At 60.8% G+C, this 26,812-nt stretch overlaps 1 protein-coding gene across 3 annotated transcripts in view; it reads left to right on the plus strand.

The window, feature by feature from the left end:
• The window catches only part of HDAC4 (histone deacetylase 4), a 236,661-nt gene that overhangs the window by 142,372 nt on the left and 67,477 nt on the right, over window positions 1-26,812 (plus strand). For all 3 annotated transcript variants that reach the window (XM_029933520.1, XM_029933523.1, XM_029933522.1), the window contains 2 exons: window positions 3,058-3,302; window positions 17,999-18,149. In XM_029933520.1, the coding sequence (XP_029789380.1) occupies window positions 3,058-3,302; window positions 17,999-18,149 (396 nt within the window). The remainder of the gene's footprint in view (window positions 1-3,057; window positions 3,303-17,998; window positions 18,150-26,812) is intronic.

The following is a 26,812-nucleotide window of genomic DNA, read 5'->3' on the forward strand; positions in this document are numbered from 1 at the left end:
GCCCCGCTCACGGGTCCCGGCGCCCCCTCCACGCCCCGCTCACCGGTCCCGGCTCCCCCTCCACACCCCGCTCACCGGTCCCGGCTCTCCCCTCCACGCCCCGCTCACGGGCCCTCACTGCCGTCCGGGGCCCCGAACCACTGCACATCCTCTGACACTGGCCTTCGGTGTCTGTGGAAGGACTAGCAGGGGCTGCCGGGCAATGTTCCCCGTAGAAGATTCCTTATGCTTCCAGCCTCAGAAGGATCTGGGAAAAGTGAGGAAGCGAAATAAAGGCCAGCTCCCGTGTGGCAGATGCCCGCACCCCCGCCCGGCCACCGCTTCCCCTGTGGGCCGTCCCATCCCACCCTGGGCTTTCCTGCGGCCGGCACCTTGCTGCCCGCCCTTCCGTCTGAGGCCCGGCCTCCCCAGCACCGTCCCCTGCTCTGGCTGGCCCCGCACGGATTTGCAGGTGCAGCCCCTGCCCTGGGTTGCTTTTTTCCTCTACCTGTGTCCCCACGCCCCCACCCCACTTAGGCCCTGACCTCTGGGCCCTTGCTCACCCTGTGCCCCCGTGTGGACCACCCCCCACCCCTGCCCTGCACAGGCTGGCCTGGCAGTGTCCCCACACCCGTCACAGAGCAGGGGGCCCCAGCGTCTCCCAGTAAATGAACGTGTCCATAGAAACGTTCAGCCTGTCACATATGTGGAGTGGCTACGAAGCTGCTCTGTGGTCAGCATCTAAAGGGATTAATTACTGGATGTTTCTGCTGGTCCCCTTGACCCTGCAGCCTCCCCAGGCCACTGGGCGCCGCTCTCGCATACAGAGGTGGAGCCCCAGCCTTCTCGCTGCAGGGGCTGCGGGCTCGGCGCGTCTGTGCCCGTGTGGGTTGGGCAGCCCGGGCAGGTTCACCCTTAGAAAGCAGAGTGACTCACCTGGGGAGGCTGCCCCGTGGGGACCGCCTTCTCGCTGCCTCCGCGGCCGCACAAGGGTGAAACCTGGTGGCCGTCGGCAGTGATGATGTTTTCAGGAGGCGACCGGTGCTGTCACCCTTGGGAGCGAAGGATCACACACTCCCTTGGAGAGAAGCGCCGTGGCGGGTCCTGTAAGGAGCCCAGTCATGCCCTCTTCCCTGCACATTTGCTCTCAGAGCTGGCCTCCCGCCCCCGGGTTTATTCCTTAAGGTCTGTAGCGAATGGAGGAAAGCATCGAGGTTTTTCTGTCGCTGCTGCTATTTCCAGGATTTTCCCATTTTTCTGTATTTCGTAATAAAAATGATCGGATAAGGTGACTGATGAATTCGTCTTTCCCAGCTGGGTGCGGTGGGGTGTGGGTAGGGCCGCTGCCCCCTGGCCCCTCTCGTTCATGAAGAACAATTTGTGGAGACTGTTCTCATGTAAATAGCAAATAGAACCCCCTTGATATATCAAGCCTGATACTCCACTAGAAATAAATGGTTACGCACATTCAGACAGCTCAAGGCTGCGTCGCACTGTTTGGGGGAAATGGAGGAGAAGCTGTCCACTGGCATTTGTCACAGCCTCGCTGGGGCCCAAGGACAGGACAGTTAGATCCTTTCTTAAGAGGGCTGAATACCGACATTTACCCACCACCCTCTGGGCGGCTCGGCTTCTTCCCTCTGTTCCTGTGGCCCTGGGTGAGGCACTCGTCCAGGTCATGCTGGTCCAGGCTCTGGGCCCCGCTGTGAGCCCGACCCCGTGGGCCTTGGAGAGCTTCAGGCCACAGAGCAGCCTGAGTGGCTTCGGGACCTGGGGGTAGGGAAGACGGAGATTTGTCGTAGGAGCCGGAGGGCCCACGCCTGGCCATGAGCAGCGTCCTGGACTCCGACGTGTGCGCTGCGCCCCGCAGGTCCCATCGCCACCTGCTTGTCCAGGACACTGGCACTCAGGCCAGGCGACGGCCCGAGCCTGGCCTCATCAGAACGGCAGGGGAGCACCTGTGCCTGTGCAGTGACCGCAGCGGTTCCACAAAAGCACCAAAGTACCAGAAACTGTGCTTGTGAGGCTGCTCCCCAAGGAATCAGCTGGTGGCTGGGCATCAGGTCCCAGGGCACGTGGGTGGGTCCGTCAGGAGATGCTGGAACAAGGTCAGGTGCATAACTGGCCCGACCTGCAGAGGATGCGGCCAGAGGTGGCCCTGACGGTAAGGAACTGGGCTGGCCCGCCTCTGTTAAGTTTGAATTCCCACCCGGTGCTGGGGGCCCTAGAGGGTGAGGCCCCAGAATCCACCCCGGGCCCCTGGGTCTGGAGTGTGTCCCCTGGAGACACGAACCTGCAGTAGGAGGGCGCACCCACGTGGGGGTAGAGTGTGATGGCCAGAATTTAAAACTTCATGCATGCTCCTCCTCTCTGTAACTTGGTATCGATTGGTACGCACCAAGATTGATTTAGCTTCTGTTTCTAATCAGAATCACTTGAGCTTGTTTTCAGCAGCACATTAGCATGGGGAGAAACTCCATTTCTTTGTGGAGCGCGGCGGCTCAGGGTCCCGAGGAGTGTGCCGGGCAGGCGGCCGGTAAACATGTTTTCCGAGAGGGCGCTCGCTTCTCCATGGAAACCCGCCGGCTGCCGGCGTCGGCCTGGAGCACTCGGCGGCACTCGCTGTTCCGCGCCCCCTGCGCGCCAGTCCTTAGCCGCGCGGGCAGGAGGGAGAGCGCAGGCCAGCTGCCTCTCCACGCACTTGTGTTTAGCCATCTTCAGAGCCAGCTTCTTTCTCCCTCCCTGTGGACTTTCGGAGATGAAGTCGGGGGGGCCGCGGGGCCCGCAGGGGGGCCTCTGCTTGCGGGGGGCGGGGCGGGGCGTGCGTCCCTGCGGCTGTGTATCCGGGTCTGACCTCCACTCATTCCTGCCGTGCCTGCACTTGAACGCGCCGCCCCGAAGGCCTCCCGAGCCCTGCGGTGTGAGCCGCTCAGGCCGGAGAGGGGGCACCGTGCCTTAGCTCAGGGGCACCCATTGGGGGGGGGTGCCCCGCGGCCTCTGGCAGGGGGCGGGGAGGGGCCCGGGGACGCCGTGCCCCCGCAAGTGACCGGCGCTTCTGTGCTGTGCTCTCTCCTACAGTGGATGTGGCCTCCGCGCTGCCTTTGCAGGTTGCGCCCCCGGCGGTGCCCATGGACCTCCGCCTGGACCCCCAGTTCGCGCTGCCCGTGGCGGAGCCCGCCCTCCGGGAGCAGCAGCTGCAGCAGGAGCTGCTGGCCCTTAAGCAGAAGCAGCAGCTCCAGAGACAGATCCTCATCGCCGAGTTCCAGCGGCAGCACGAGCAGCTCTCCCGGCAGCACGAGGCCCAGCTGCACGAGCACATAAAGGTAAGTGGGGCGGCGGGGCCCCTGCGCACCTGCAGGCGCCTCCCCAGCGCCCGGGTCCCGGAAGCGGGGTTTCCAACGCCAGGTTGCCCGAAAGTGGGGCGGCGGGGCCCCTGCGAGGCCTCCCCAGCCCCAGGTCCCTGGCAGTGCCCGAGTGCCACTGCGAGGCGTGCTCCTGCCCCCCAGCTGTGACACCACGATGACGCACAGGACCGCCCCTTGTACTGACACCGCCAGCCCGGCACCCCACGCTCATTAGGTACCTTGTGGCCCTGCAGTGCGTGTGGGAAGGTCACCTTCGGGCAGGAGCATGCTTAAGGAAGTGCTTGTCCTTAAATTTCATCCAAAAATACATGTCCCCTAATAGAAAAATTACCAGCGAGAAGGAAGTCCAGAATATTGACTGTAGTCACGTCTGGACGGTGTATTTGTACATCATTTGTATTTCCTCCTTTTCTCAGGTTTTCCCATTGACCCTTTAGAATTGGAAAAATCTATTACTATATTCTTTTCATTTAAATTTAATAAGAAAAAACTAACAGATTTACTTATTTATTATTATTTTGTAGTTAGTGTGTAAATATTCGTTCTAAGTACAGGGTTAGAATTAAATATGCTGGAAAGAACCGTGCATTAGTGACTTGTGGCAAAGTTGTGCAACATCGCTGCCAGGTTGCGTGTGACCCTGGTGACCACGTGCACTCCCCTGTCTCCAGGACCACGCACGGACACGCATGTCTGGTGGGTGCAGACAGGGCAGATGAAAGGATGAGGTGACCTCACGTTCCTCGGCAGCCACCCTCCGGGCACGCGCTCCCGGTGTTCACCCCGGGTTGTGTCACCATCTGTTCCGTGTTAACAAAACACCCCAAACTCAGCGACTTCAAACAACAAACGTGCCTCATCACATGGTTTCCGTGGTCAGGAGTGCGGGCAGCCCAGCTGGTGGCTGTGACTCAGCGTCCCTCGTGAGGACACGCTCGGGGCTGTGAGACCCTCCTCCAGGCTCACGCACGTAGTTACGGACAGGAGGCTCAGGCCTCATCACCAGCAGAGCCCCCCACAGTGAGCTCCCCAAGAGGCCAGAACACCAGTGTCCCAGGCAGAAGGCCCAGTGTCCTCTGGGGGTGCCTGGGAAGTGACACAGCCCCTGTCTTGCCTCATTCTGCTGGTCATGCCCAGCCTTGCTACAGCCGGGAGGGCCCAGACGAGGGGTGAGGACCAGCGATCAGGGGCCCCGCAGAGAGCCTGGCTACTAGAAGTAAATCAGTCCGAGTTCATCTTAAATAACCTCCTGTTGTGTTTCTACCACATCCTGGGACACCTTTGTAGACTCCACACAAGGAACACGTCTCTCCGTGGACCAGCTGCATTGCCCGTGCTCCGTGGCCACCTGTGGTCCGTGCCTAGTATGTCCGACAGCGCACCTGTGGAGAATTAAGGGCCCTCACCTTGAGCTATCTGAGGCCCCCAAAATACACTTTCAGTGGAGACCCCACGGCCCGTGGGCAGACATTGCTCAGCCCACCCCACCTCGGCTTTTTCAGGAATTTTCTTCAATCGCAGGGTCTCAGCCACCCCTCCCCTGTGCGCAGAATACAGCTCAGAGCATTCACACGACAGTCACTGTGGACAGGGTGAGGGAGACGAAACCGCGCAGGGGCTGGTGGTGTCCGTTCTGTGTAGACTTGCCGGCGGAACCCGGGCGAGGCTGCGCAGCAGTGTCACGTGGCCAGTGTGCCCCATGGAGCCGCGGGTGGGCGCTGCCCTCGGGCCCCGTGGGGGCGGGCCGTGCTGCGAGGCTAGGCAGCATCCGTGGTCTCAGGAGTTCTGACCGTCGCTTCAGTTCAGGGGGTTTGGGTGTGCTGTCCCTGCGTCTCTGCCCTCACCCCGCGGTGGCTGGCTGCTGCCTCCTCCGGACAGCGCCGGACAAGCCGAGGCCAGAACGCTTCCCTGAGCTGCTGGGAGTCCCGGCCTGTCGTCCAGACGTAGAATTCCAAGCAGCCTAGTGGGGGGAGGGGTCCTGCGGCGCAGAGGGGCCACTGGGCTCCGTGCCCAGTGGCCACCTACAGCCGTCACGATGGCCGCTTGCCGACAGGTTCCCTCGAGTTTGTGGTGGGCGGTTCAGGGGCCCACAGGAGCAGGAACCCTGCCCCTTGCTGACCTGTACCCTCTGGTGGCCGCTGTTCTGTGTGGACCGAGCACCGAAGTGAGGCCCTGAGTCCAGGTCTGAGGCCGGCCTCGGGAAGTGGCCGCTTGCCCCCCAGCAGTCACCAGTTGTTGCCCCTGTGGTCTTCCTGCAGGCTTTTCGGGCACTACAGGGACCTCAGCAGGCTGCTGTACTTTGTCCGGACTCTACGGCCTCCCCTGAACGCAGACTCGGCTGCCCTGTGCCCCCCACATGACACCGGCCCCGGGGCCCAGGGCCCCCCGCTCTGTGGGGCAGTCTGGGCACACAGCCACCTGCCTCTTGATCTCCTCTCGGGACCTGGCAGATGGCTGCTCTGCCTCCCCCTCTCCTTCCAGCTGGGTCCCCTTGTACCTGGAGGCTACCGGGCCCCATCACTGCCCCTCGCCTTTCCAGAGCATGTACCCCCGAAGGTCCTGTGTCCCCTATTCTCCAACCTGGTGATGCGGTTTGTAGCCCTGCCCCACGTGCCGCCTCTCCCCTGCTGCCCTGCAGGCCTGGCCCGGCGCCCGGCTAGAGAAGGACTCGGGAGCAGCGTCCACCCCGCACCCCCGTGCTCTGCGTGCACGCTGACCCGTGGCGAAGGCGTTCTGTGCCCCCCAGGACTGAGGAAGGCCATGCGTCAGCTGGATTTGTAGCTTACCAGAAAACGAGAAATTGAGGACAAACATGGCCCGTGCATAGGAAGGGTGGTCGGGTCACGCGGGGAAGACTCTTGAGACCCATGGGTGCTGTCGCCTCAGGGCAAGGCCGGGCTTCCGCCTGCCTGGGGCCCCCTCTGCAGTTTCAGTGTCCCTGAGCCCCTGTCCCCACCTGGAGCCTCAGGACTTTGGGTCACTGCTTTGGGGATGGAGGACTCCCGGGAGTCCTCACATCAGCACCTGCGAACTCCAGTCTGTATGGGGACCCTCCCCCCCTCAGTCCATGCGGGGACATCTTCCCTCGGTGCCACATGGTCCGTGCAGGGACCGCTGGCCGTCAGGCTGCTCACACACCGGGTGTGCCCCTGAGAGCCGCCCTTCCCCGAGGGCCAGATGCTCTGAGGGTTGTCGGGTGCCCCACGGACATGGCTCTCACAGACAGGACCCCCGTAGACCTGGCGTTGTAGGGGAGGGACCCCCATAGATGCGGCCTCCACGTAGACGTGGCTCTCCGAGGTGTGAACCCCCCACAGGTGTGGCCCCCACAGACGTGGCTCTGGGCCCGGCTCTCGTAAGCGCGGGGAGAACCCCAGGCTTACGTGTTCTCTGCATTCTAATCGTGTGTTTCGCTTTCTTCTGTGAAATGGAGATCATAAAAGCCGTTTCACCTCTGTAATTGAATCCTTCCATCGGTTGGCTTATGTTTGGATGATTTAAACTCTCTCCATGAGCCTTCGTGTTGTTGGTGACATTTGGCAGTGATGTTTGTCAGACAGATTCCTTCAACACACAGTCTACTTAGTGTCATTAAATCATCAGTGAATTTGAATAGGATTTTATAATTAAAAAGGGAAGCGTTTTGTAGAATATAACTTAAGTTGCTAACTTTGGGTAAATGAGGTCTTTTGGAAGGTTTCAGCCCCCAGCGTAGCACTCTGCTCTGTGCGGTGTCTTTGCCGGCTGTGGCCGATTCGGGCGCCGTGTCCCCCCTTCTGCCGGATCGGTGAGCTCTCGCCGGAAGCGGGCCCCGGGGAGCCGCCTAACCGAGGCACGGGAGCAGTGGGCTTGGACGTGGCCCGTGTTTACACCTGGAACATTGTTAACTGTCTCGTCAACCAGGATTGTGTACACAGTTAAAAGACCATTATCTAGATTTACTGCTTTGGGGGTTCATGCTGTTATTTTAACTTTTAAAACGTTTATCAAGGAACTAACATGTTTCTGGGGCCTCAAACTGAAGAGCAGCATCACCTGACCCGGTCGAGCGGCCCGGCCCTGCCCCCCCGCCTAGGTTCCCGGCCCCGGGGCCATCTGGCCTGCGCGCCCCTGTCTCTGGGCCAGCTCTGTCCTTCCACTAAAGATCCCGGTGGTGAGGTGAGCGACCGCGCTCACGGCTTCGTCCGTGCTGCCGAGGCAGGGCCACGACTCCCGGTTTGAAGGTGTCGCCGCCTGCACCGGGCGCTGCTTCCGATCAGGACCGACGGCTGGGACACTGCTGCCGCTCAGGAAGGACAGCGGCTACGAGGCCCCGCCTGCCCAGGCCGCCGCCGCGTCAGAGGGGCCGCGGAGGCTGTGGTGCGGCGTCTGCCTTCGCCTTTGCCGCGGAACAGCCCCCCCCGGACGGCGCCGGCGCAGCTCCGAGAGGCTGCCGGGCCGTGCTGGAGGGTCCTGCCGGCGTGGGCGCTCGCGCGGTGACCGGAGCGGCCTCCCCGGTCTGGTGCTGGGGAGGACGCTGGCTTCCGCGCTCCGAGCTCTCAGGAAGGCAAGCGTGTGCTGAGAACGAGGCTCTGCTGAAGTCCGTCCACGATGCTGTTGCCCCTGGGCGAGGCAGGCCTTGAGGCCGAAGGGAGAGGCTGTGGAAGTCCACCCCGGGGAGCAGTGGGGGGGGCCGGACGGGCCGCATCCTCTCCCGGAGGCCCCGCCCCGTTCGGAGGGGCTGACCTCAGCGAGTCGGAGCGCCGTGCAGAAGAGAAGCGGACGCGGTTCTGGGCTCCGGCACACGTCCCCTCACCGCCGTCCATGGGCAGTGAAAGTTTTATGAATGTGTCTTTCCATGTTTTGCAAAGACGCCTTTTGTACTGGGAGCTCGTCTGTCTTCAGCCTCACCGATGGAAACGCCGTGAGCACGAATGGGTGGTTCCGGGGGCCGCCACCGTCTGGTGTGTCGGGGACGAGTGCTTCTCCCGCTGCTCTGCGGCGTGCAGCCCTCCTCCAGCAGCCCTGCCGTCCGGCCCTCTCTGCAGTCTTGCTCTTGTGAATGTGCATCCCTGTACAAACACCCTCTCTGTCCCTGTCAGTGTCCTCCGAGGAGAGAGGTGTGAGTGCCATGTTTGCCCCGCGCTGGCCTCCTCTTTGAGGGTCCCTCACAGAGTTGTCCCCGTGGACCCTCCCGTGTGGCCCCGGGGCCCCGTGCCCGTGTTGGGGGGAGAAATGGCCTGTGTCTGCGTACTGACGCTGCCATTTTCACAGGGGATGTTTGCACATAAAAAATCGCGCTCTGATCCTGTCAGTCGCCGATGTTAATTACTGATCGACCGGAGATTGCAAAGCGGATGATGTGACTCCAGCCCTGCAGGCTGGGAGGGCCGTCCTGTCCCCAGTGTGTCCCTGGCCCCTCGTAAGTCATGAGCGTGTGGCTGTGGTCTCACAGGATTGGGGTCACTCTCTGGACCGTGTCTGCTATTTCCTGTATTGTCAGCATTCTCTTTATTGCCGCATGTACGTCAGAAACGTGGTTTTAATGTTGATCGTGGCATCACGGTGGAGCATAGTGAACGTAAACCCCCAGACGCGGCTGAGGACGCGAACACGGAGGTCATTTCCAGTCTCTCCCGGCTTCAGCCTTCCCGTGCACGTACCATGCGTTCGTCCAGACAGGACGGACAGCTGTTGCCGACCCGAGGTGAGGACCTGTCCCCACTTCTCCTTACCAACTGCCGAGTCCTTCCTCCCGCCCCTGTTCAGTCCTGAGTTTGTGTGTCCGTCTGTCTGTCTGGGTCTCCCGCACCCACAAACCCCTTGCTTATTCCGTCCGCAAAATAGTGAAGCCGCAAGAACCAGAGCAGGGAGCGCTCACTGGCCATCGCAGATGTGCTGCCCGCGCTGGGCGCCGGCCGGCCTCTCTCCCACCGACGGGGGGCTGCGCCAGGCAGTGACCGAGCCCCCCGGGGGAGGGGCCGCAGCGGAGCCCCGGCGGCACGACGCACCGGGCTGGACTTGCTCGCGGTTGTTTGCGTCCCGTCTCCGGTCCCGTCTGCTTCCTCGATGGTGGGAACCGTGTTCCTACATGTACGATTATTAACTCTTTTCACTGTTTTCTTTGCTGTTTTTGTACTGCCATGCTCTTTCTTTGTGGTCTAGGATGTTCTTCATAAATTAAGGGCATCATTTCAGTGTCCTTCATCTGTTGCCATTTGGCTGTTCTGTTGGTAATCAAATAGTTCTCGACTTGTCTGATCTTATTCGTGAACCTAGAGTTTTTCTGAGCGATTGAACTGGCGCCTCCCCCTACAGCAGGTGCGCATTCGTCTGGCCGACTGCCTCCAGCCTCCCCTCTGGCCCCTGATGACTGGGCACGACTCTCCCCAGGAGCCTGGCGTGTCGCCACCTCCGTCCTCCGGGTCCACGTGTGTGTTCCGCACTTGGACTCCAGCGCCTTTTCTCATGCGGCCCCCGGACGCGTTCTGGAGAACGGACTGAAGCTGCCGCAAGTCAGGGGGTTAGCAGCAGGGCTCGCAACTCCCTGACCTTAGGTTCCTACCCCAGACGCCTGCGGCACCGTCTGAGGACGTGAGGTTTCTCCTGTTCTGGCCGAAAGCCTTGTTTTGTTTTTCTGCTGCAGGGCTTATGGGTTCTATATTCATTAGGGGTGTTTTATATATTGTTTTATTAGAACAGAGTGTGTGGCTTCCTTTTATTTTCTGCCTGGCTACTTACTGTCAGTGCATAGAAAAGCTCTTGATTTCTTTAAGTGCACGGAATTTCCATATTAGTCCTAGTGAAATGTATAATGGTCATGTCGTGTGCTCTAGGCAGACGATAATGTCGTCTGCAAATAAGAGTCGTCTTCTCCTTTTCTGTGGCGTTGCGCTGACTAAAGCTTCCGTGACCACACAGCGACCCGACCCCCTCTGGCAGCACAGGTGGGGGTCCTGCCCGTACCGAGGTCCCGGTCGCATGGCTCTCGGGAGCAGCAGGCAAGGTGGGACCCTCCCCCGTGCCATAGTCTCCTTCAGGGTTGCTCTGGGGCTCCGGCCCGGGGCCCGGGAACCTCTGTCCTGTGCTGTGGGGTCAGACACCCCCACTTCTGGCTTCATGAGCGGTGGCACTCCGAGGACAGACGTCTCTCCTGGGTCCTGTGTGGAGAGACCCTGGCCTGTTTCTCTTGTGGAATTAAGCCACCTTCTGAACTGTCGTGTAGTTTTCTAGTGTAGTGAGGGTTCTGGTCGTGCCCGTCACTCAGGCGTGTTCCTCTGCCGTGGCCGGTTCAGGGTGGTCTCCGGCGCCGGGCAGGCGGGACGGGGCGTCTGAACTTGTGTGTTTAGAGGTCTAGTGAGCATCAGCAAGGCATGTGTGGGGCGGCTCCCGGCGAGGACGCACCGGGGCACACACCCGGGGATGCCGGGCCCCAGCTGCGTTGTGAGGACCTTTGTGAGCCAGAGCGGCGCAAGGTGAAGCAGCAGTCCCCCCTGATTTCTGTGGAAACCTCTCTGAGCGCGCCCAGATCCAGAGCGTCTTTCTCAGGCTCCTCTGACGCTTCGGACGCGTGTTGTAGCCGATGCACAAAGTCGATCGAGATCAAGCCCAGATGCTCGCAGACGAAGTTCAGAGCTGCCAGCCGGCGTGCGCGCAGCCCGGACCCCGGACCGGCTCGCTGCGGAGCCCTGCTCGCCGCGGGTCTGCTCCCGCCTCCTCGTGTCCTGCAGCGGAGACTCCCCCCCAGATTTCTCAACGCAGGCACCGACGGAGGCCTTTCGTAAAAGCGCAGGGACACGACACAGACTTCAAAAGAAGGCCTCTGCTCCCTACAGAAGGGCAGAGGCCTCTGCTTCCCGGCCCCCAAGGGTGTTTCTGGTCTAACAGGTGGAAACTAGAAATTACCCCACGCTGGCCTTGCACGTCCGTTTCCACTAACCAGGCTGCACCGTGTGTGTGTCGTGTGCAGACACACAGTCTGTCGGTGCGGCTGTGCTGGGGCCACCGGGAGGAGACCCTTCTAGGAGCCGCTCAGCTGAGAGCCGGAGTCCTCCCTGCCGGGAGAGGGGGGCCTCGGAAGGAACCTGCTTTTAACGGCCCTGAAAGCCCAGCCCCGACCTGCCCCGCTGGCGGTGACTTTGTCCCAGGCCTTCCAGGCCACCTGAGGCAGCGTGGATGAGCCAGGAGGACGCACCGGGTCAGAAGACACCCGGTCCCTGGGAGAGCCAGCCTTGCCTGCCGCCCAGAGGCCCGCGGCATCCCTGCGCCAGTGTGTTCGCGGAAGGAATTGCCGCCCTGGCTTCCTGGCAGCCGTCACCGGCAAGTGAGCGGCCCTGCGTGACCTGCTGCTCCGAGGGTCCCCGGCGACACCCCACTTTTCGTCGGCTGCCGGGCGTCTGTGGTGCACGAGACCCGCGTGCTTTCTACAGGCCCCCCCGGGACCCTGCCTTCTAGATGGAGCCACCCGGTCTGTAGGAGCGCGGGCGGACCGTCCGTGCGTCCCCAGAGGCAGCAGCTGCAGACATCTGTGTCCTCCAGAGAAGACCGCCGCGTTGTGCGGAAGCGACCCTCGGGGGCGCTGGCCTCCTGCCCTCTCTGGGCTCTTGCCCCTTGACCCGCTGCCTCGATCGGGTCCGCCGCCCTCCCAGGCTCGCCCGCCTGCCCTGGATGGCGGGCCGGCAACAGCAGGGCTGGGGGCAGACACAGGCTGGTGTCTACACAGCCTGGAGTCCTCACAGGGAGTCTCGGGCAGAAGCCCTGGACGGGAAGGAGCCGAGGTCACCTCCGGTGGGGGACAGGACGCAGGTCTCACGATGAGGCAGCTTCTGAGGCCGGGCCTTGACGAAGAGCCCGGAGTCCCAGCCGCAGAGACGTGAAGGGTGAGGGCAGAAGGGGCGCAGGCCACCTGGCCCGGCCTGCCCTCCCTGCCCCCTGCTCCCCTCTGCCCCGGTGCACAGGCCCCCTCACGTTCTGCCCTGCGCAAGGCTGACGCTGTCGCTGGGACATTCAGGGGTCCCGCGCGGGGAGAAGCTTGGAGCACACGGGTGCTTTTCATCACTGCCGGTTGTGCCGTGAGGCAAGCGGGAGGAGTGGCTTTGAACTCACTGAACATGCCAGTTTTTTTAATTTTTTAATTTTTTTTTTGGTTTATTTATTTTTGAGACAGAGACAGAGCACGAGTAGGGGAGGGGCAGAGAGAGGGGGAGACACAGAATCTGAAGCAGCTCCAGGCTCTGAGCTGTCAGCACAGAGCCCGACATGGGGCTTGAACTCACAGACCGCGAGATCATAACTTGAGCCGAAGTCGGACGCTTAACAGACTGAGCCACCCAGGCACCCCATGCCATTTTGATTTGAACCAGGAAACCCAGTGAGATGAGGTGGAAATGCCCCCCTTCATGAGGACCCCGTGGGGACAGCACTTCGGCCCCAGATGCTAACACCCGTGGCCACACAGCGTGTGCCCCTGGGGGCCAACAGCCCCCGCGGTGGGAGGGGACGCCTGGGGGCCTTGTGCTCCGCCATACCTCGGGGTCCGCAGGCGAGGCCGCTGGGCCCGGCCCCATGCTCACCTCAGGGGGCTAACGGGATGATGCCCGAGAAGCCCCACGAGCATCTTGAAGAGTCACACATGCCACGGCCTGGTTCTGGCTCCACGTGAAACCGCGCCTGCGCCTCCCAGGCCGGCATTGCATTCCAGGCCCTTCTGTGGCACTGACCACGCCAGGCTTTTACAGTGATGAAGAATCTTCTGAGGTCGGTGTTATATTTTCAGTTTAGCCTTTTCAAAGTTCTGCTGGGAAGCAGGTGACAAGGCCAGTTACTCGTGTCCGTCTGTCCTGGTGAGTGCTGGCAGGTACCAGGCCTTGCGAACCGTCAGGCTCCCTGCAGGGGGTGCTGGGCAGAGGCACAGGCGGACTGTCCCCTCCCTGTCACTTTCCTTTTGAAAGGATCTGTCCTGGAGGCTCGTCCAAGGGAGCAGGGCGGGCCCACCCAGCCCCGTGTGCGTGTGCGTGTGCGTGTGCTCGGTGTGGGTGTGTGGCAGGGCCCTGGGCACCAACACCCCATCTGCGGAGCCTGGTTGCCTCTTCCTTCCTTTCTTCCTTCTTCCTGGCCCCGTTGTCCTGTGTTTGGGAGTGACATGTCACCAGCCTGGGCCGCTGGCAAAGGAGGAAGAAAAACAGAAGGGGAGGCGGCCGTGGCCTGTGCTCAGGGGCCGTTAGGCTCAGCACTGCGACATGAGCCCCGGGAGCAGCTGCGGAGCTGCGACTGGCTGGTGTGTGACCCCCTTTACCGTGGGCCTGGCATGCTGGTGGGGGCGCCTGGCACAGGACATGTCGGACCTTCAGCGGCTAACAGAAGTCCAGTTTAAGAATATTTTTCTTGAGGCCGGTTAACATCAGGGAGACGGGAAAATGCTCCTGGTCGGTTGGCTGGTTGGTTGGTTTTTGTTCAAAGCCAGGATTTTGTTGTGTGACTGGCCTGAAGGTGCCCTGCACATCTAGCCCATATCCTCTGTGGGGGGCACATCCAGCCCGTACCCTCCGGGGGGGGCACATCCAGCCCGTACCCTCTGGGGGGGGCACATCCAGCCCGTATCCTCTGGGGGGGGCACATCCAGCCCGTATCCTCTGGGGGGGGACAGTTTACTTACTGTTCATGTTTTCACTTCCTCTGCCTGCGTCTACAGTACATTTAAAATCAGGAAGCGACCCTCGACTTCATAAACAAGGCCACTGTTCGTTCTTAGGGCCCCTGCGGGGGTCCTGGTGTGCGCGGGCTCCTGCGGGGGCTGAGGTCCTGGAGACGGTCACGCACACGTGGCCCCTGGGAAACACCTGTGGCACGGGGCACTTCAGGCCCCAGGGAAGTTGGCTGCTCACATGGAGTGGCCTCGGCGTTAAGTATCTTGCAGAGCCCTGGGGCCAGCGCGAGGGGCGATGAGCCGCTGTGTGAGCAGTCGCCGTGTTAATAACATTGGGGGCGTATAATGGGCTTTAACTGAGCCTGGCCGCCGCTGCCTGTGACCTGGGCTGGAGACAGGCGCTCTGAGTGGGTCGTGGGCTCGCTTGATGGGGCCCGGGGCGCCCCCTTCCCTCGGCCCGGATGGTGCGTGAGGGCCTGACCACTCTGTCCAGTGTGGCGCTTGAGGTTCTAATTCCTGTTGGCAATTGAACTCCAAAATCCGAGTCAAAGGAACGGAACCCTGGAGAGGTACCCCACACTCAGGGTTGGCTTAAACGTAAATTCAGTGTTAAACTCTGGTTGGAATGATGGCATCTGTTTTTATTGGGGGTTTTCCCATAGAAAAATTGGGTCGTAGGTATCTGACTTCAAATTGCTCAGCATGGTTTCAATCTGGAGAAAAACAACACACCTTCTCCACACCTCTCCGCCCATGGAGCAGTCTGACCCTTACATATGTTAGCAGGGTACCCGTGGCAAGTAAGCGTGTGAATTTTAGGTAACGTAAGACTCAGTGTGTCTCCAGGTCCCATTTTTCCCAGCCAGAGGTTGCATTCCTGCTGCACATTTGTTCCCTCCCCGGGCAGGGATGGCTTGGAGCCGCCCGCAGGGCCTGACCGCGGCAGGCGCAGAGCGGTCGTGCGGAGCGGGAGCCCGCTCAGGAACGTGAAGCAGGCGTTTCTCACGTTGTCCATCATCTCGTTTTCCAGAAGCTGGGAGCACAGAGGGTCACTTTGTCCAAGGATCTGGAGACAGGCCTGAACCGTGTGGCGACACTGGGGGTGGAGAGGGTCCCTGTCTGGTTTGTTTTCAGTGCCTTTTTTGGAGGCGGCTTCACACACACGTCACCGCTATCTGCATGACCTGTGACGCAGAATGAACACCTCTGGACTGGACCCAGGGGAGCGTGAGACCCTGCAGTGTCGCCGGGGTGGGGGGGGCATCTGTAGGGACTGTGCAGTGTCACTGAGGGGGGCGCATCTGTAGGGACCCAGTGCCTGTCAATCGCTCTCTCAGGAAAACTCCAGGGCGGTGCTGTTTTTCTGGGAGTTTGGTCTTCTGTGAATTTTAATCACCAGTATCTGTGGTTGTTCCGTCTTTTTGTACTGATAATTGAAAGATCTTGCTCTCCTTCTGGGTTCTAGCTGAAAAGTAAATATTTTGAGACCGTATCAATCGACTTTCTGCCTGTTCCTCATTTACGCATTCACTGAATACGGATCAGTTGCAAGTGCGCCGGGCAGCCTGAGGGCTGGGGTGAAACCCAGAGAGGGGGCTCTCTTGATTCTAAGATCTGTTGTTCACAATACCGCCTGCTGGCTCCCGGCCTGGGTGGCACCGGGACGCCCTCCCGATGGCAGGCCGCCTAGGACCGAGGCACTCGGGGTGCGGCCGCAGCCCGCAGAGCGCGCTCACCTGTGCACCCAGCCGTGTGGCCCTCACGCGGGCTCTGACTCCGATTCCAGTGGATCGGCAAGGCTACGCGGGGACAAAGGCCTTCCTGGTGGGTGCAGAAGAGCGGGAGCGGGTGGGGTCAGGGCCAAGGCCGGGCGTCTGCCGCCTGCACTGCGCTCTGACTGCCGACCTGGCGCCCCCAGCAGCCCCCTGGCAGCGAGGTCTGGGAAGGTGCCGGGAAGGTGCTTCCTTAGTCCCGATAGTCCCACTATCTCCCGTTCAGAGAAGGTCGTTGGGGTGTACTTATTTCTGTAGGAAGGCTCCGCGAGGTAACCGTCGCTGTCCGTGGACCCCACGCGTGGGCGCTGAGCGGGACCCCGTCCTCATGGCCCTCCCTCCACAGCTGCCCCCTCCCCCAGTTTCTTCCAGGAGCCGTGGGAAGGGCACGCTGTGCAGGGTGTGGGCATCCTATCCCCTCCTCCGCCCTCCTGGTTCAGGGTCCAGCCACACCACCCACCTCCCTCTCTGCCGTTCCATTCCCGCTGCTGGCTGTGGAGGGTAGGAGGTGGCCACGATGTGGACAGGGACCGTGGGGCCCCTGCAGTGAGAAATGGTAGCTGGTTGCAGGAGACTTGTGTGTGTGTGTGTGTGTGTGTGTGTGTGTGTGTGTGTCCTTCCAACAAGTCCTGCCTGGCTCTGAGTGCTGTGGGGCTCTGCCATCGGGCCACCTCGCCTGCTGGCCACCACATGGTGTGTGTCATGGGGGCCGGCACAGGGCCTCTCGCAGTGCTATGTGGGAAGGTGTGACCTGGCACCTGCCCCCTGGGCCGGGCACGTGGGCCTGGCATTCCGAACCTGCTGCTGCACGTGCGCCCCCCCCACGTGTCCGTTGCTCTCTGTGCCTGTGCTCGTGAACTGTTGTTGCCGGCTGCTCAGAGGCTCTGAGTGTCCCCGTCATCGGCGGCACGGCGCTCCCGCTTCTGGGCTGCAGGCTTCGTTCAGAGGGTGCATGCTGGTTTTCATTATAAATGTCTGTAATGGATGTTCTTTTTCCTTAACATTTTTGGTATAATGTGATTTGAACCTCACAAAAGTCACAGCCGTGATGGGTGACATATTGCGTCTTTGTAGAAAAGGGCTCAAAGCAATCTGAAATCCTGTTTTCTTAATTTACGTGTCGCTCTAGTTGGTAACAGAACTGGGCGATTTCCATACCATGGTGACAGCACGGTGGGAACGGGGCCCAGGAAGCCAGTGGAGGGCCCTCGTGGTGGCACTTCTCCCCCATTCCCTGCGGCCTCTGTGCGAAAACGCTCAGCCTGCACCTTCCCTGCAGCCAGGACCCTCCTCCCCTGCCCCCGGGGCTGGCGGGGGGCCATGCCGCCTGCACGGAGCCCCGACGGGGCTGCCCAGCCCCAGCTCTGCTTCTGAAGAAGGGGCCGACGGGAGTCTGCCTATTCCAGGACGCTCACTGCCTGCTCTCTGGGGCAGCCAGAGGTCGCTGTGAGGGCCGGTGCCCTTGGGGGGGTGGCACCATCTCACATGCGCACGCTCACACCCAGGATGACTTGTGTCTCCTTGTTGAGGACTTGTCCAGGCTTCAGAGCCGAAAGCTGGGCCACCTCCCTGCTCCCCTGCCGTCAGACCCTCCAGCTCGCAACGGGGGCCTGGGCAGTGAGGCGAGGGACCCTGCGGGCCTCACCCCGTCCTGGCGTTGCCCACACCCCAAGCCCCCAAGCCCTGTTTACAGCCCCTCCATGTTTCTCACGGGTCGCCGCCTTATTCCGCGTCCTCCGGGCGGACCTCCAGCAGTGGGCGCACACAGCTGGCCCGCGGGCTGGGCTCCGAGGGCCACCGGAGCTCGTGCGGCCCGGGCCGTCGGGAGCAGGCCGCCCACTGCTTGTCACCCTTGCCTGTGTGCAGACGTGTGTGCGGGCCCCGGGCGAGTCTGGGGACGGGGCGGCTGCGTCCTAGGCGGACGCTCGTCTGACTCGGTGAGGAGGCGGCGTGCCCCTCCCCGCGCTGTCCTCAAGGCACGGCTCCCAGTCGGGGGCATCACCGGGTCTTCTCCTCCAGCGGCTCGCGGGGGTTAGGAAGTCAGCAGGCGTCAGGGCTTCCGGCAGCCGTGCTTGGTGTGTGGACCAGGCGAGTCGAGGTCCTGTGGTTAGAGGCGCCAGCCCTGCAGGGACAGCCTGGCTCTGGGTGACACCGGCACGGAGCCCTGTGGCCCTTTGCTGACTTCGTGCGCGCGTGGGCGTCTTGTCCTGTCCGGCAGCGAGGCTCTGACCGTCTGTCTCCTCCTTCCCTGCTCGCAGCACCAGCAGGAGCTGCTGGCCATGAAGCACCAGCAGGAGCTCCTGGAGCACCAGCGGAAGCTGGAGAGGCACCGCCAGGAGCAGGAGCTGGAGAAGCAGCACCGGGAGCAGAAGCTGCAGCAGCTGAAGAACAAGGAGAAAGGCAAAGAGAGTAAGTGTGCGGGGGGGACGCCGGGTGGGCGCCGGGGCCTCCCCAAGGCGGCTCTTTCCGCGCCTGCCGCGCCCCCGGCCGGGAGCCGCCGGCGGTCTGGGCCGGTGTCGTCCGCGGCCTTGTGCGGTCTGAGGCATGCTTGGCGGGCAGGCAGTGGCTCTGCCCTGTGAGCTCAGTTCAGTCCTGAATGCGCCAGAGTCCCTTCCTCCTGTGAGCATTTTGGGGGCACCTCAGAGCCAGGCCCGGCTTGTGGGCGAAGATGGGACTGAGCGGGGGTGCGGCGGCCCGCATCTGCTCTCTTGGCCCTAACGTTTGCTTCTGTGCTCGAGGGTCTGAGGACCAGTGTTACCTTCCGGGAGAGGCCCAGGCCTGATCCTCGCCGGGAGGGGACTCTGTGCGCTGCTCCCCCCTGGGAAGGTCAGGGGGACTTTCCCCGCGTCCCTCCGGGAGGAGCCGCAGCCGAGGGGCAGAGAGCGCGTCCGGCAGGTGCGGGGAGGGACCCGTGTTTGTGAGGCCTGGTGTGTCCTGCACGCGTGCATCTGGGCCTCTTCGTTCAGCAGCTTGTCCCCAGGGAAGCGCCCAGGACCTAGAAAGCAGAGACAGCGGGTCGGTTCATGCCCACCCGAGACGTCAGTGCTCAGCCGAACCGGTTCGCTCCCTGGTGACGGCGTCACGGACACGTTTCTCTCCCGCGTTGGGGGTCGGTGTGGTGACTGCAGGCGACTGACTCTTCAGTGCTCGTGACTAAAAACACCAGTCTTCACCCGCTTCGGTAACACACATAAACCTCACAAAGCCAGCGTCTTCGGCGACTGGAAATGGTCAGCCGTCCAGACCAACCCTGTGGGAGTCTGTGCTGCGGCCGCGGGAAGCACGCGTGAGGGCCGCCATCTGAAATGACTTGGGTGCAGCGTCCACACAGAAAGGCCACAGCCCGGTCCCAGGCTCACCTCCCGTGAAGCCCCCGGATCAGGACAGGAGCCACATCCACCCTTCCCCCTCCCCGCCACCGAGCACGGAAGGCAGCTCTGCCTGCTTCTGAAGTTGACGTGGACGGACCCATGGATGTGTGGGGTTTCGCGGTTTGCTTCTGTCACCGTCACACGGGGAGTCTGTCCTCACTGTCCTGTGTGGCAGGAGATCATGCCCGCTCACGGGCGCCCCGTGCATTCGTCTGGCCCGTGGTTGGTAGGTGTCCGTGCTGGCGCACACGTCCCTGGATGGGTCTCCTGGAGCCGACGGGCAGGTGGGAGGCATGCAGGCGCCCCCCTTCCCTGCACGAGGGCCGGCCACCCCAGCCGAGCCAGCCCGGGCTGCCGTCAGCCACTCGGAGTCTGTAGCTTCGGCCGCGCGGTCTGGTCACCGGTGAGACCCTGCGTTTCCAGGTCTCCTGGCCCAGCGACATTCCTTTCCTGGACAAGTGCCTGTTCCTCTCATTTTTGAGGTGAATTCTCACCTCTTTCCTCAACTGGGGTAGTTCCGCTGACGCCCCGACCCGAGCTCTCTTGACGTGACGGGGCCGCGTGCCCCCCCCTGCACGGGCCCCGCCGCTCCGGCAGCCTCGCCTGGCTTCTCCGGACTGGGCTGCGGACGTGTTCCCACCGGTGTTCTGTGTCCGTTTTTATAAATCTCGTCTTTCCAAAAGGCTGTTGGTTTTTTCTTAAAATATGCAGCTAGTGTCTCATTTTCCTGTTCCGTTTGTCTCTCCACTTAACTATTTGTAAGTTCTTAGTAACTGGCTTTGTACATAAAAGTAACAACTTTGTGACCTTTAGTCACTAACAGCATATTTTGCTCTTGAAATCGTATCTTTTAAATGTCTTTTTGTTAAGACGGTCTGGTTACATTTCGATGTAGAAGCGTATCAGAAGAGTTTTTACCGTGTGTGAGAGCTAATTTTCATTTCCTAAATCTGAATGACACGCCACATCACCTCACGCCGCTCGGGTAGGACGACGGCTCACGGGCTCCACGATGGGCCACGGCCGGGCTCCGGGCATGAGCGCGCAGGCCGTCGGGAAGGTGCACTGCAGATCTGGGCTGGCAGCGCACGCCCTGGGTCTCCGAGGGCGGCCGTGTATCTGCGCCGGGCCGATGGGGCAGGCGAGGCGGCCACGGGCAGGGGTCACCGGCCAGCTCAGCGACACCGCCCTCCCTCCACACCCCTGCACCAGCCCAACCGCTGCCTGTGTTGTGTGCGTGGACTCCTTGGTGTCCAGGGTCCCTCGTGGCTGACGTGTGGCCAGGGCACTGGCCGCCTCTGAGTGGTGTGACGTGCGCGTCAGGAACGTGCCGCGGGCGTCCAGAGGCACTGGTCTGGAGCAGAGCACCGGGGTCAGCACTGATATTGCTAGAACTCCCGGACTCTCACTGCAGCCAGGGTTGTGAGTGTAGGTGAGTCCTCCTGCTGACTGTCACAGGGGCTCCACGGCCTGCCGTCGGGGGGCTGCCTTCTTCTCTGGGGGGCTGCGCTTCCCCTGGGGGCCCGGGGCCGGGCGCACCCCGGGGCCGCGCACACCCCGTGGCCTCCGCCTGGGCTGCTCCTTTCTCCTTCTCAGGCTTTGCTTCCGCCTCAGTTGTATCTCCTACTTCCGGTTTTGCGTTCGAGCTGGGGAGCCGTCGTTTGTCAGAGGACGGACAGTAGCGCCGTCCGCGTCAGCGCCTCGGTGTGCGCACGGCTCGCCAGAAACGCCAGTTCTCGGATTGCTAAAAAGCAGCTCGTTCAGTTCCTCGTAGTTTACCAGAACCTTCCAATAAAAATAACATCTGAGGCCTCACAAAATGTGAAAAGATTTGCCTTCAGAAAACATTTTAGATCTGTTTACAAGTCAAAAACAATTTCTTCTCTACTTACCTACTAACCCCCCCCACCCCCAAACCTGGGCTCTGGAATGTTCTCTGCCTCCCTCCTAGCTCGTCGCTAGCAGCAGCCCTGGTGGTTTTCGATCCGTGGATTTGGGTGGTCAGGTTTTATTATTCATAATAAACTGTGTACAGTTTGGGTATTTGGCACGCTCGTGTAAGCTCCGCAGCCCTGAGTGTGGGCTTGTGAGAAGGCAGGCCTGGCTCGGGTGTGAGCGGGCACTGGCAGTTCTCACCCCTGAAGGAGAGCCTTGTTTGCACCAGCTTAAAGGGCGTTTGTGGGGAAATGCAAATGGCCTGGGGCTGCTCCCATTTGAAAGCATTTGAAAACGCCTTGCAAGGCATCTGTTTAGTTTCTTGGGTTTTTTTAAAAAGCAAATTTCCTATTGAATATTTAATTAAAGTTTTGTTGCATTTATAAACATTTACCATACTTTGAATTTTAAATAATTCTGCAGTTTTCTTTTACTTATTGATACCAGTCATTGCTGTTAGCTCTTAGGAACAGTGAATTCTGGGAATTTGTGGCAGTTTTCATTCTCCTTCAGCCTGAACACGTTACCTTGTCAGGGAAGTTTTACGGCGGTCAGCTACCTGGGAGCTAAGACAGACGGTCCTGTAACACAGATTCAAAGGGAGAGTGAGTGGAAGGCCGGCCTGTGTCCTCTGAGCAGCCTCCGATGCACAAGCACAGCCCGGGTAGGGGAAGTGCTGTCATTCGAGGATTTGAGGAAAGTCATTCGCTTTGTTAAAGAAAAAACAACAAAGGCCTGACGCAGAAGGCAATCCTCTGTCCCGCCTGTGCAGTGGACCGTCCTCAGAGCCCAGAGGGCATGAGAAGAAGGGCAGAGGTGACTCGGAGCCCCTGCGGGGGGGGGGGGGGGGGGGGGGCGTGCCCACAGGCGCCTGGTCCCTCGATGGGGGCGGGGGACATAGCCGCACTCGCCCCACTGCTCGGCGAGCCGGGTCAGATGGACGGGCGGTGGGCACCACGACCTGTCTTCTTCAAGTAAAAATTAAAGACATTTGATATTTGTTTATGGAATGTGTTTTATTGATTCTATAACTTTGATCGAAAGTGGAGGGATCTAGGGGCACCTGGGGGGCTCAGTCAGTTGAGAATCTGCCTCTTGATTTTGGCTCAAGTCATGATCCCAGGGTCATGGCATTGAGCCCTGCGTCAGCGTGAGCCTGCTTAGGATTCTCTCTCCCTCCCCCTCTCCGTCCCTCCCTCCGTCCCTCCCTCTCTCTCTCTCTGCCCCTCTCACCACTTGTGCTATCTCTCTCTCTCAAACTAAATAGGTAAATAAGTAAAGCGCAGGAATCCGGATGAGCAGAGCGACACACAGACGTGCGCTGTCGCTGTACTGCACACCTGAAACTAACGCAACACCGTGTGCGCTGATTAGATATAAATTTTTTTTTTAAATAGAAAAAAACCTTAGTATTTCATAAGTGTCAAAAGAAGTGTTTGGCCACGCGTGTTGGTTGGAACTGAGGACACAGTTAGAATGCGAAGGTTTCAGCATCCATGGCCAGCTCGGACAGAACAAGGCGGCGGAGCCCGCCGTGACGGGAGGGCGGCGGCCCCTGTGTGAGCGCTCTCTGCGTTAAGCGCTGGGGAGAGAGGCAGTCCCACTGTGGCATGGAGTTGCACATCTGCAGCCCAGCAGGCCACGGGCGTGCCGCGGGCCCTGCGTGTGCGCGGGTGTGAATCGTGCCCACTGCCCCGGTGAGGAAGGGCCTGCTACGTCAGCCTCCAGCCACAGGTGGCCAGGGAGGGGCCACCCTTGTGACCGTGTCACCATCTGACCCCTCTCCTAAGGTGGACTCAGCCCAATGCACTGGTTTATTTTGACTGTGGTCTGGTCTTAATCAGGTTCCAGGAGAGCCTGGTAAGGAGCCCTGTCCCAGCCTGAGCTGGCCGAGGTGCCCCAGGTCAGTCCTGTGGACGTATGTCCTGCTGTGAGGACAGGGCAGGTGGCTCAGGGCACAAGGCCGGCCGGTCGCTCGCAGGTGCCCCGGCCCCAGCCAGCAACAGGGCCAGGATCCCCTCGGGAGGGGCGGCTGCCCGCCATCACGTCCTGCTGTGCTGCCTGTCGCTGGGATTTATCCGTGCACACTCCCTGCTGGGTGAGGGGTTTGTTGTGGAGCCCGTGACGTCAGCCAGGGCTTGTGGCCAAAGCAGGGAGAGTCAGAGGCCCCCTACACGTGGTCCTCGGGGCCAGCCTGCCCCAGTCACAAGCACCCCCCGCCGGAGGACGGCAGGCGGAGCCTCACTGGCCGGTGCTGACGCGCAGTTCGGCTCTGCCCACTGAGCACGTCCGCTGCTTGTCCGCTCTGCACTGCCCGCTTTTCGGAGCCACACTTGCGCAGTACAGGGAGGGCCATCTTCCTCCTCCGTCTGGGTCTTCGGGCGCCTCCTCCGCCCGCTCCTGCTCAGGCAGTGCGATTCCCCCTCTGCGGCCGGAGCACTGGGAGGGAACAGTCAGGGCGCTTGCGCCCACTGCGGTTCCTTCCATCACGGTCACACGTCTCCCACGTTCCTTAGCCAGTCCTCATTCCCCCTTGTCAGTGGCCCTCTGCGTCCTCCGCTCCTTGGCCTTGCTCCCGGTGGTGAGGCACACTGCACGGACACGGACAGCGCCTGACGGGCTTTCTGCCCTCCACCTGGTGCTGATACGCCGTTAGCGCCACGTGACTGCGTGTCTGGGCGTGTGTGTGCAGGTTTCTGACAGGTGCCCTTGCAGACCGGAAACACAGGCTTTGCGTGTTCAGAACGTGTTCACTCGGACACTGGCGACGCTTCAGGGGATCGAGCAGTGCTGCTCAGAAGCGCGTCGCCTGGCCTAGTGGTGGTGGTCCTCCTGTGTGCCCTCCTCATGAGTGTCACAGGGACAGTGTGCCCAGTGGCTGGCACATGGCACATACAGAGCTCTGGCAGGCTTCTCTTCTCGTGCGCCCATGGGGTCATTTCCCCAGAGCCTGGGAAGGCCGAGACGGACGTCCGTGTGTCCTGATGGGAGCTTCTGAAGGTGCTTTGGAATCGGTTTAGTGAATTTTGCGTTTCCCCTGGAGGATCTAATTCAGACCCTGTTCCCAAGGGTCTGTGCTGACTGTCATCCACGACACACACAGGCCCACAGTGACCCAACCGTGGGGGGCCACTGCCCTGGAGAGCACACATACCTGCAGCCGGACAGAATTCACGCTGTGGACAGTAACAGTGGCAAAAAAGACGGCTTCTCTAATGATCTTAACAATTCATGAGCAATTTGTCAGAATATCTATAGAGTCACATTTCACGTGCGTCAGAGAGAACCGTGAACACATAACAACAGCAAACACGTAAAGGAATGAAAGTCCAACACCAGAAAAACAAGGATAAAATAAAACTCATTATTTACCAAACCAAGAAAAGAGATCAGTTTCAAAGCTTCTGGGAAATGGAAAAATCACAATGGGAAAACTAGAAGCAGGTTGCATAAAAACAAGTATTTTAATATCAAATTGGGGGGGCGGGAATGTTTCCTTCCTTTGTTGGGAGAAACCCAGTTCCTTCCTCCTGTGTTTGTCCTGTACATAGACCCACAAGGACCCAGAACGGGGTATGAGCGGGACTGAACACGACACAGCGCTCGGTCACCTGAGTGTCCTGCAGTCCGTCTGTTGGGACACTGCTCACCGGAGGGCTCAGTCCTACGAGTCCTCCCTGCCCCCACTCCCCGCAGACGCCGTCTACAGATCCAGGGTGCGACCTGAGCATCTGACCAGCTGCTGTGGGTCCTCAGAGGTTCCCCCAGCCCCCTCCCTGCGTGTTTAACCTGCTGGGCGGGCCGCGGGACCCAGAGAGAGGGACGTGGGGGAGGACAGAGAGGAGCAGCCAGGAGAAATGGTGTGTAGGACGGGGTACGGGCAGGTCCTGGGCCCACGAGTTTCTGTCCCCCTGGAGTAGGGGTGCGTCACCCTCTCAGTACGTGCGTGTGCTTGCCAGTGTGTGGAGGCTCTCTGAACCCCACACTCTTAGGACTTTATGGGGGCTTCCTCAGGAGCAATTAGTAATTTTCCAGCCCCTCCCCCATCTCTGATGGGGCTGCAGATCCAAGCTTCTGATCATGGCCTGATCTTCTGGTGACCCGGCCCTCCAGGAGCCGTCCATGAGGCCAGCCAGTCACCGCGTTGGAACGAGATGCCCTCGTGTCCTTGTCACTTAGGCGTTTACAGGGGGTTTGGGCGCTCAGTGCCAGGAGCTGGAGGCCGAGGCACACGCTAAGTCACAGGGTGACCACGCGGTGATCCCGAGTCCTGACAGAGACACAGGGTCACGTGGGGATCCCCGGCACTCCTCGAGATACAAGGTGCCGCCTCCGGTGCACGGCCACGGGTGGCGGGCAGTGTTCGAAGGCACTTTGGAAAGCAATTAGAAGGTGCTTTGAGGGGCTCCTGGGTGGCTCAGTGGGTTAAGCGACTGACTCGATTTTGGCTCAGGTCGTGATCTCACGGTGTCTCCGCTGGAGCTCTGGGTGGGGTGTGGAGCCTGCTTAAAACTCTCCCCCTCTACCTGCTCCCACTCCTTCGTCCCTTCCCTCAAACAAATAAATGTTACTAATAAAAAAGCACTGCTTCCGGGCGCCTGGGTGCCTCCATCAGCGAAGCGTCCCACTTGGGCTCAGGTCATGATCTTGTTGTGCCCAAGTTTGTAAAATCGCCCCAAATCTCCCCAAAACAAGCACCAGAGACTGCTAGGGAGACCGAGTCCCGCCTGCAAAAGCAAAGGCCCTTTATTACAAGCTTAAGCTCGGGCTCACAGGCTCCACTGGCCCCGCCAGCCACGTGGAGAGAGCCCGGAACAAGGACGGGCAGGGCCTTTTATGCCTTTGGGAGGGGGCGTTACAGGAAATGATGACAGGTGTACAGTGATCCAATCCCTGCCCCCCACCAATACTGGCAGTTGTGGGAGCCAATCACACCATCCGGAGCGCTGACCAATCAGAGTGGGCCCAGGACACCCTGTGGGGTGTGACTAGGCCCGCCTCTAGAAAGGTCAAAGGTATCCACCAGCCTCTCCAGATTGGGCGCTGCAGGAGTTGTCCCTCCTTAAGGTGCGCCCTTTCAGGAGAAGCTGGCACCTTTAAGTAAAGGGGAAGGCTGGATGGGACCTGCTGCCGGCGGGGGAACGCCCCCCCCCACAGCCACCAGGGGCATCTCCACCGCGGAGGTGCACCGCGACCGGCTCTGGGAAGGCTGGGACGGCCCGGTGGGGAGGGCCGGGTGGACCTGCATCCTTTCAGTCTCACGGTTTGTGGGTTTGAGCCCCGCATCTGGCTCTGTGCTGACAGCTCGGAGCCTGGAGCTGCTTCGGATTCTCTGTCTCCCTCTCTCTCTGCTCCCTCCTCACTTACGCTCTGTCTCTCTCTTGAAAAATCAAACAAACAAAAAAAAAATTTTCTGAAGTACCACTTGGATTTTAGACAATGACAAAATATACCGCTATTTACAAGCAGAAGGATGGTGTGCAAGGGCACACAGTCCGCCCAAGTGCATGCAGTCCGCGCGCAGCCCTGAGGTCGAATCGGACGGGACAGGTGTCGTGTTGGGGTGGTGCCTTTTGGACGTTCATCTGTGCGCGTGGGGCTGCTCCTCACACGACCCTGCTCTGCCCCGAGGACCCCGCGAGGCGCATGGTGCAGAGGCCGAGCCCTGCGAAGCTAGCGAGCGGGAAGCTCCCCGGAGCGCGAGGCCGCATCCGCGAGCGGCACGGCGCACCTGCCCAGCGAGCATGCGCGGTGCGTGCGCGCTCC

This window comes from Suricata suricatta, chromosome 3 (assembly GCF_006229205.1).
Source record: "Suricata suricatta isolate VVHF042 chromosome 3, meerkat_22Aug2017_6uvM2_HiC, whole genome shotgun sequence".
Taxonomy (NCBI): Eukaryota; Metazoa; Chordata; class Mammalia; order Carnivora; family Herpestidae; genus Suricata; species Suricata suricatta.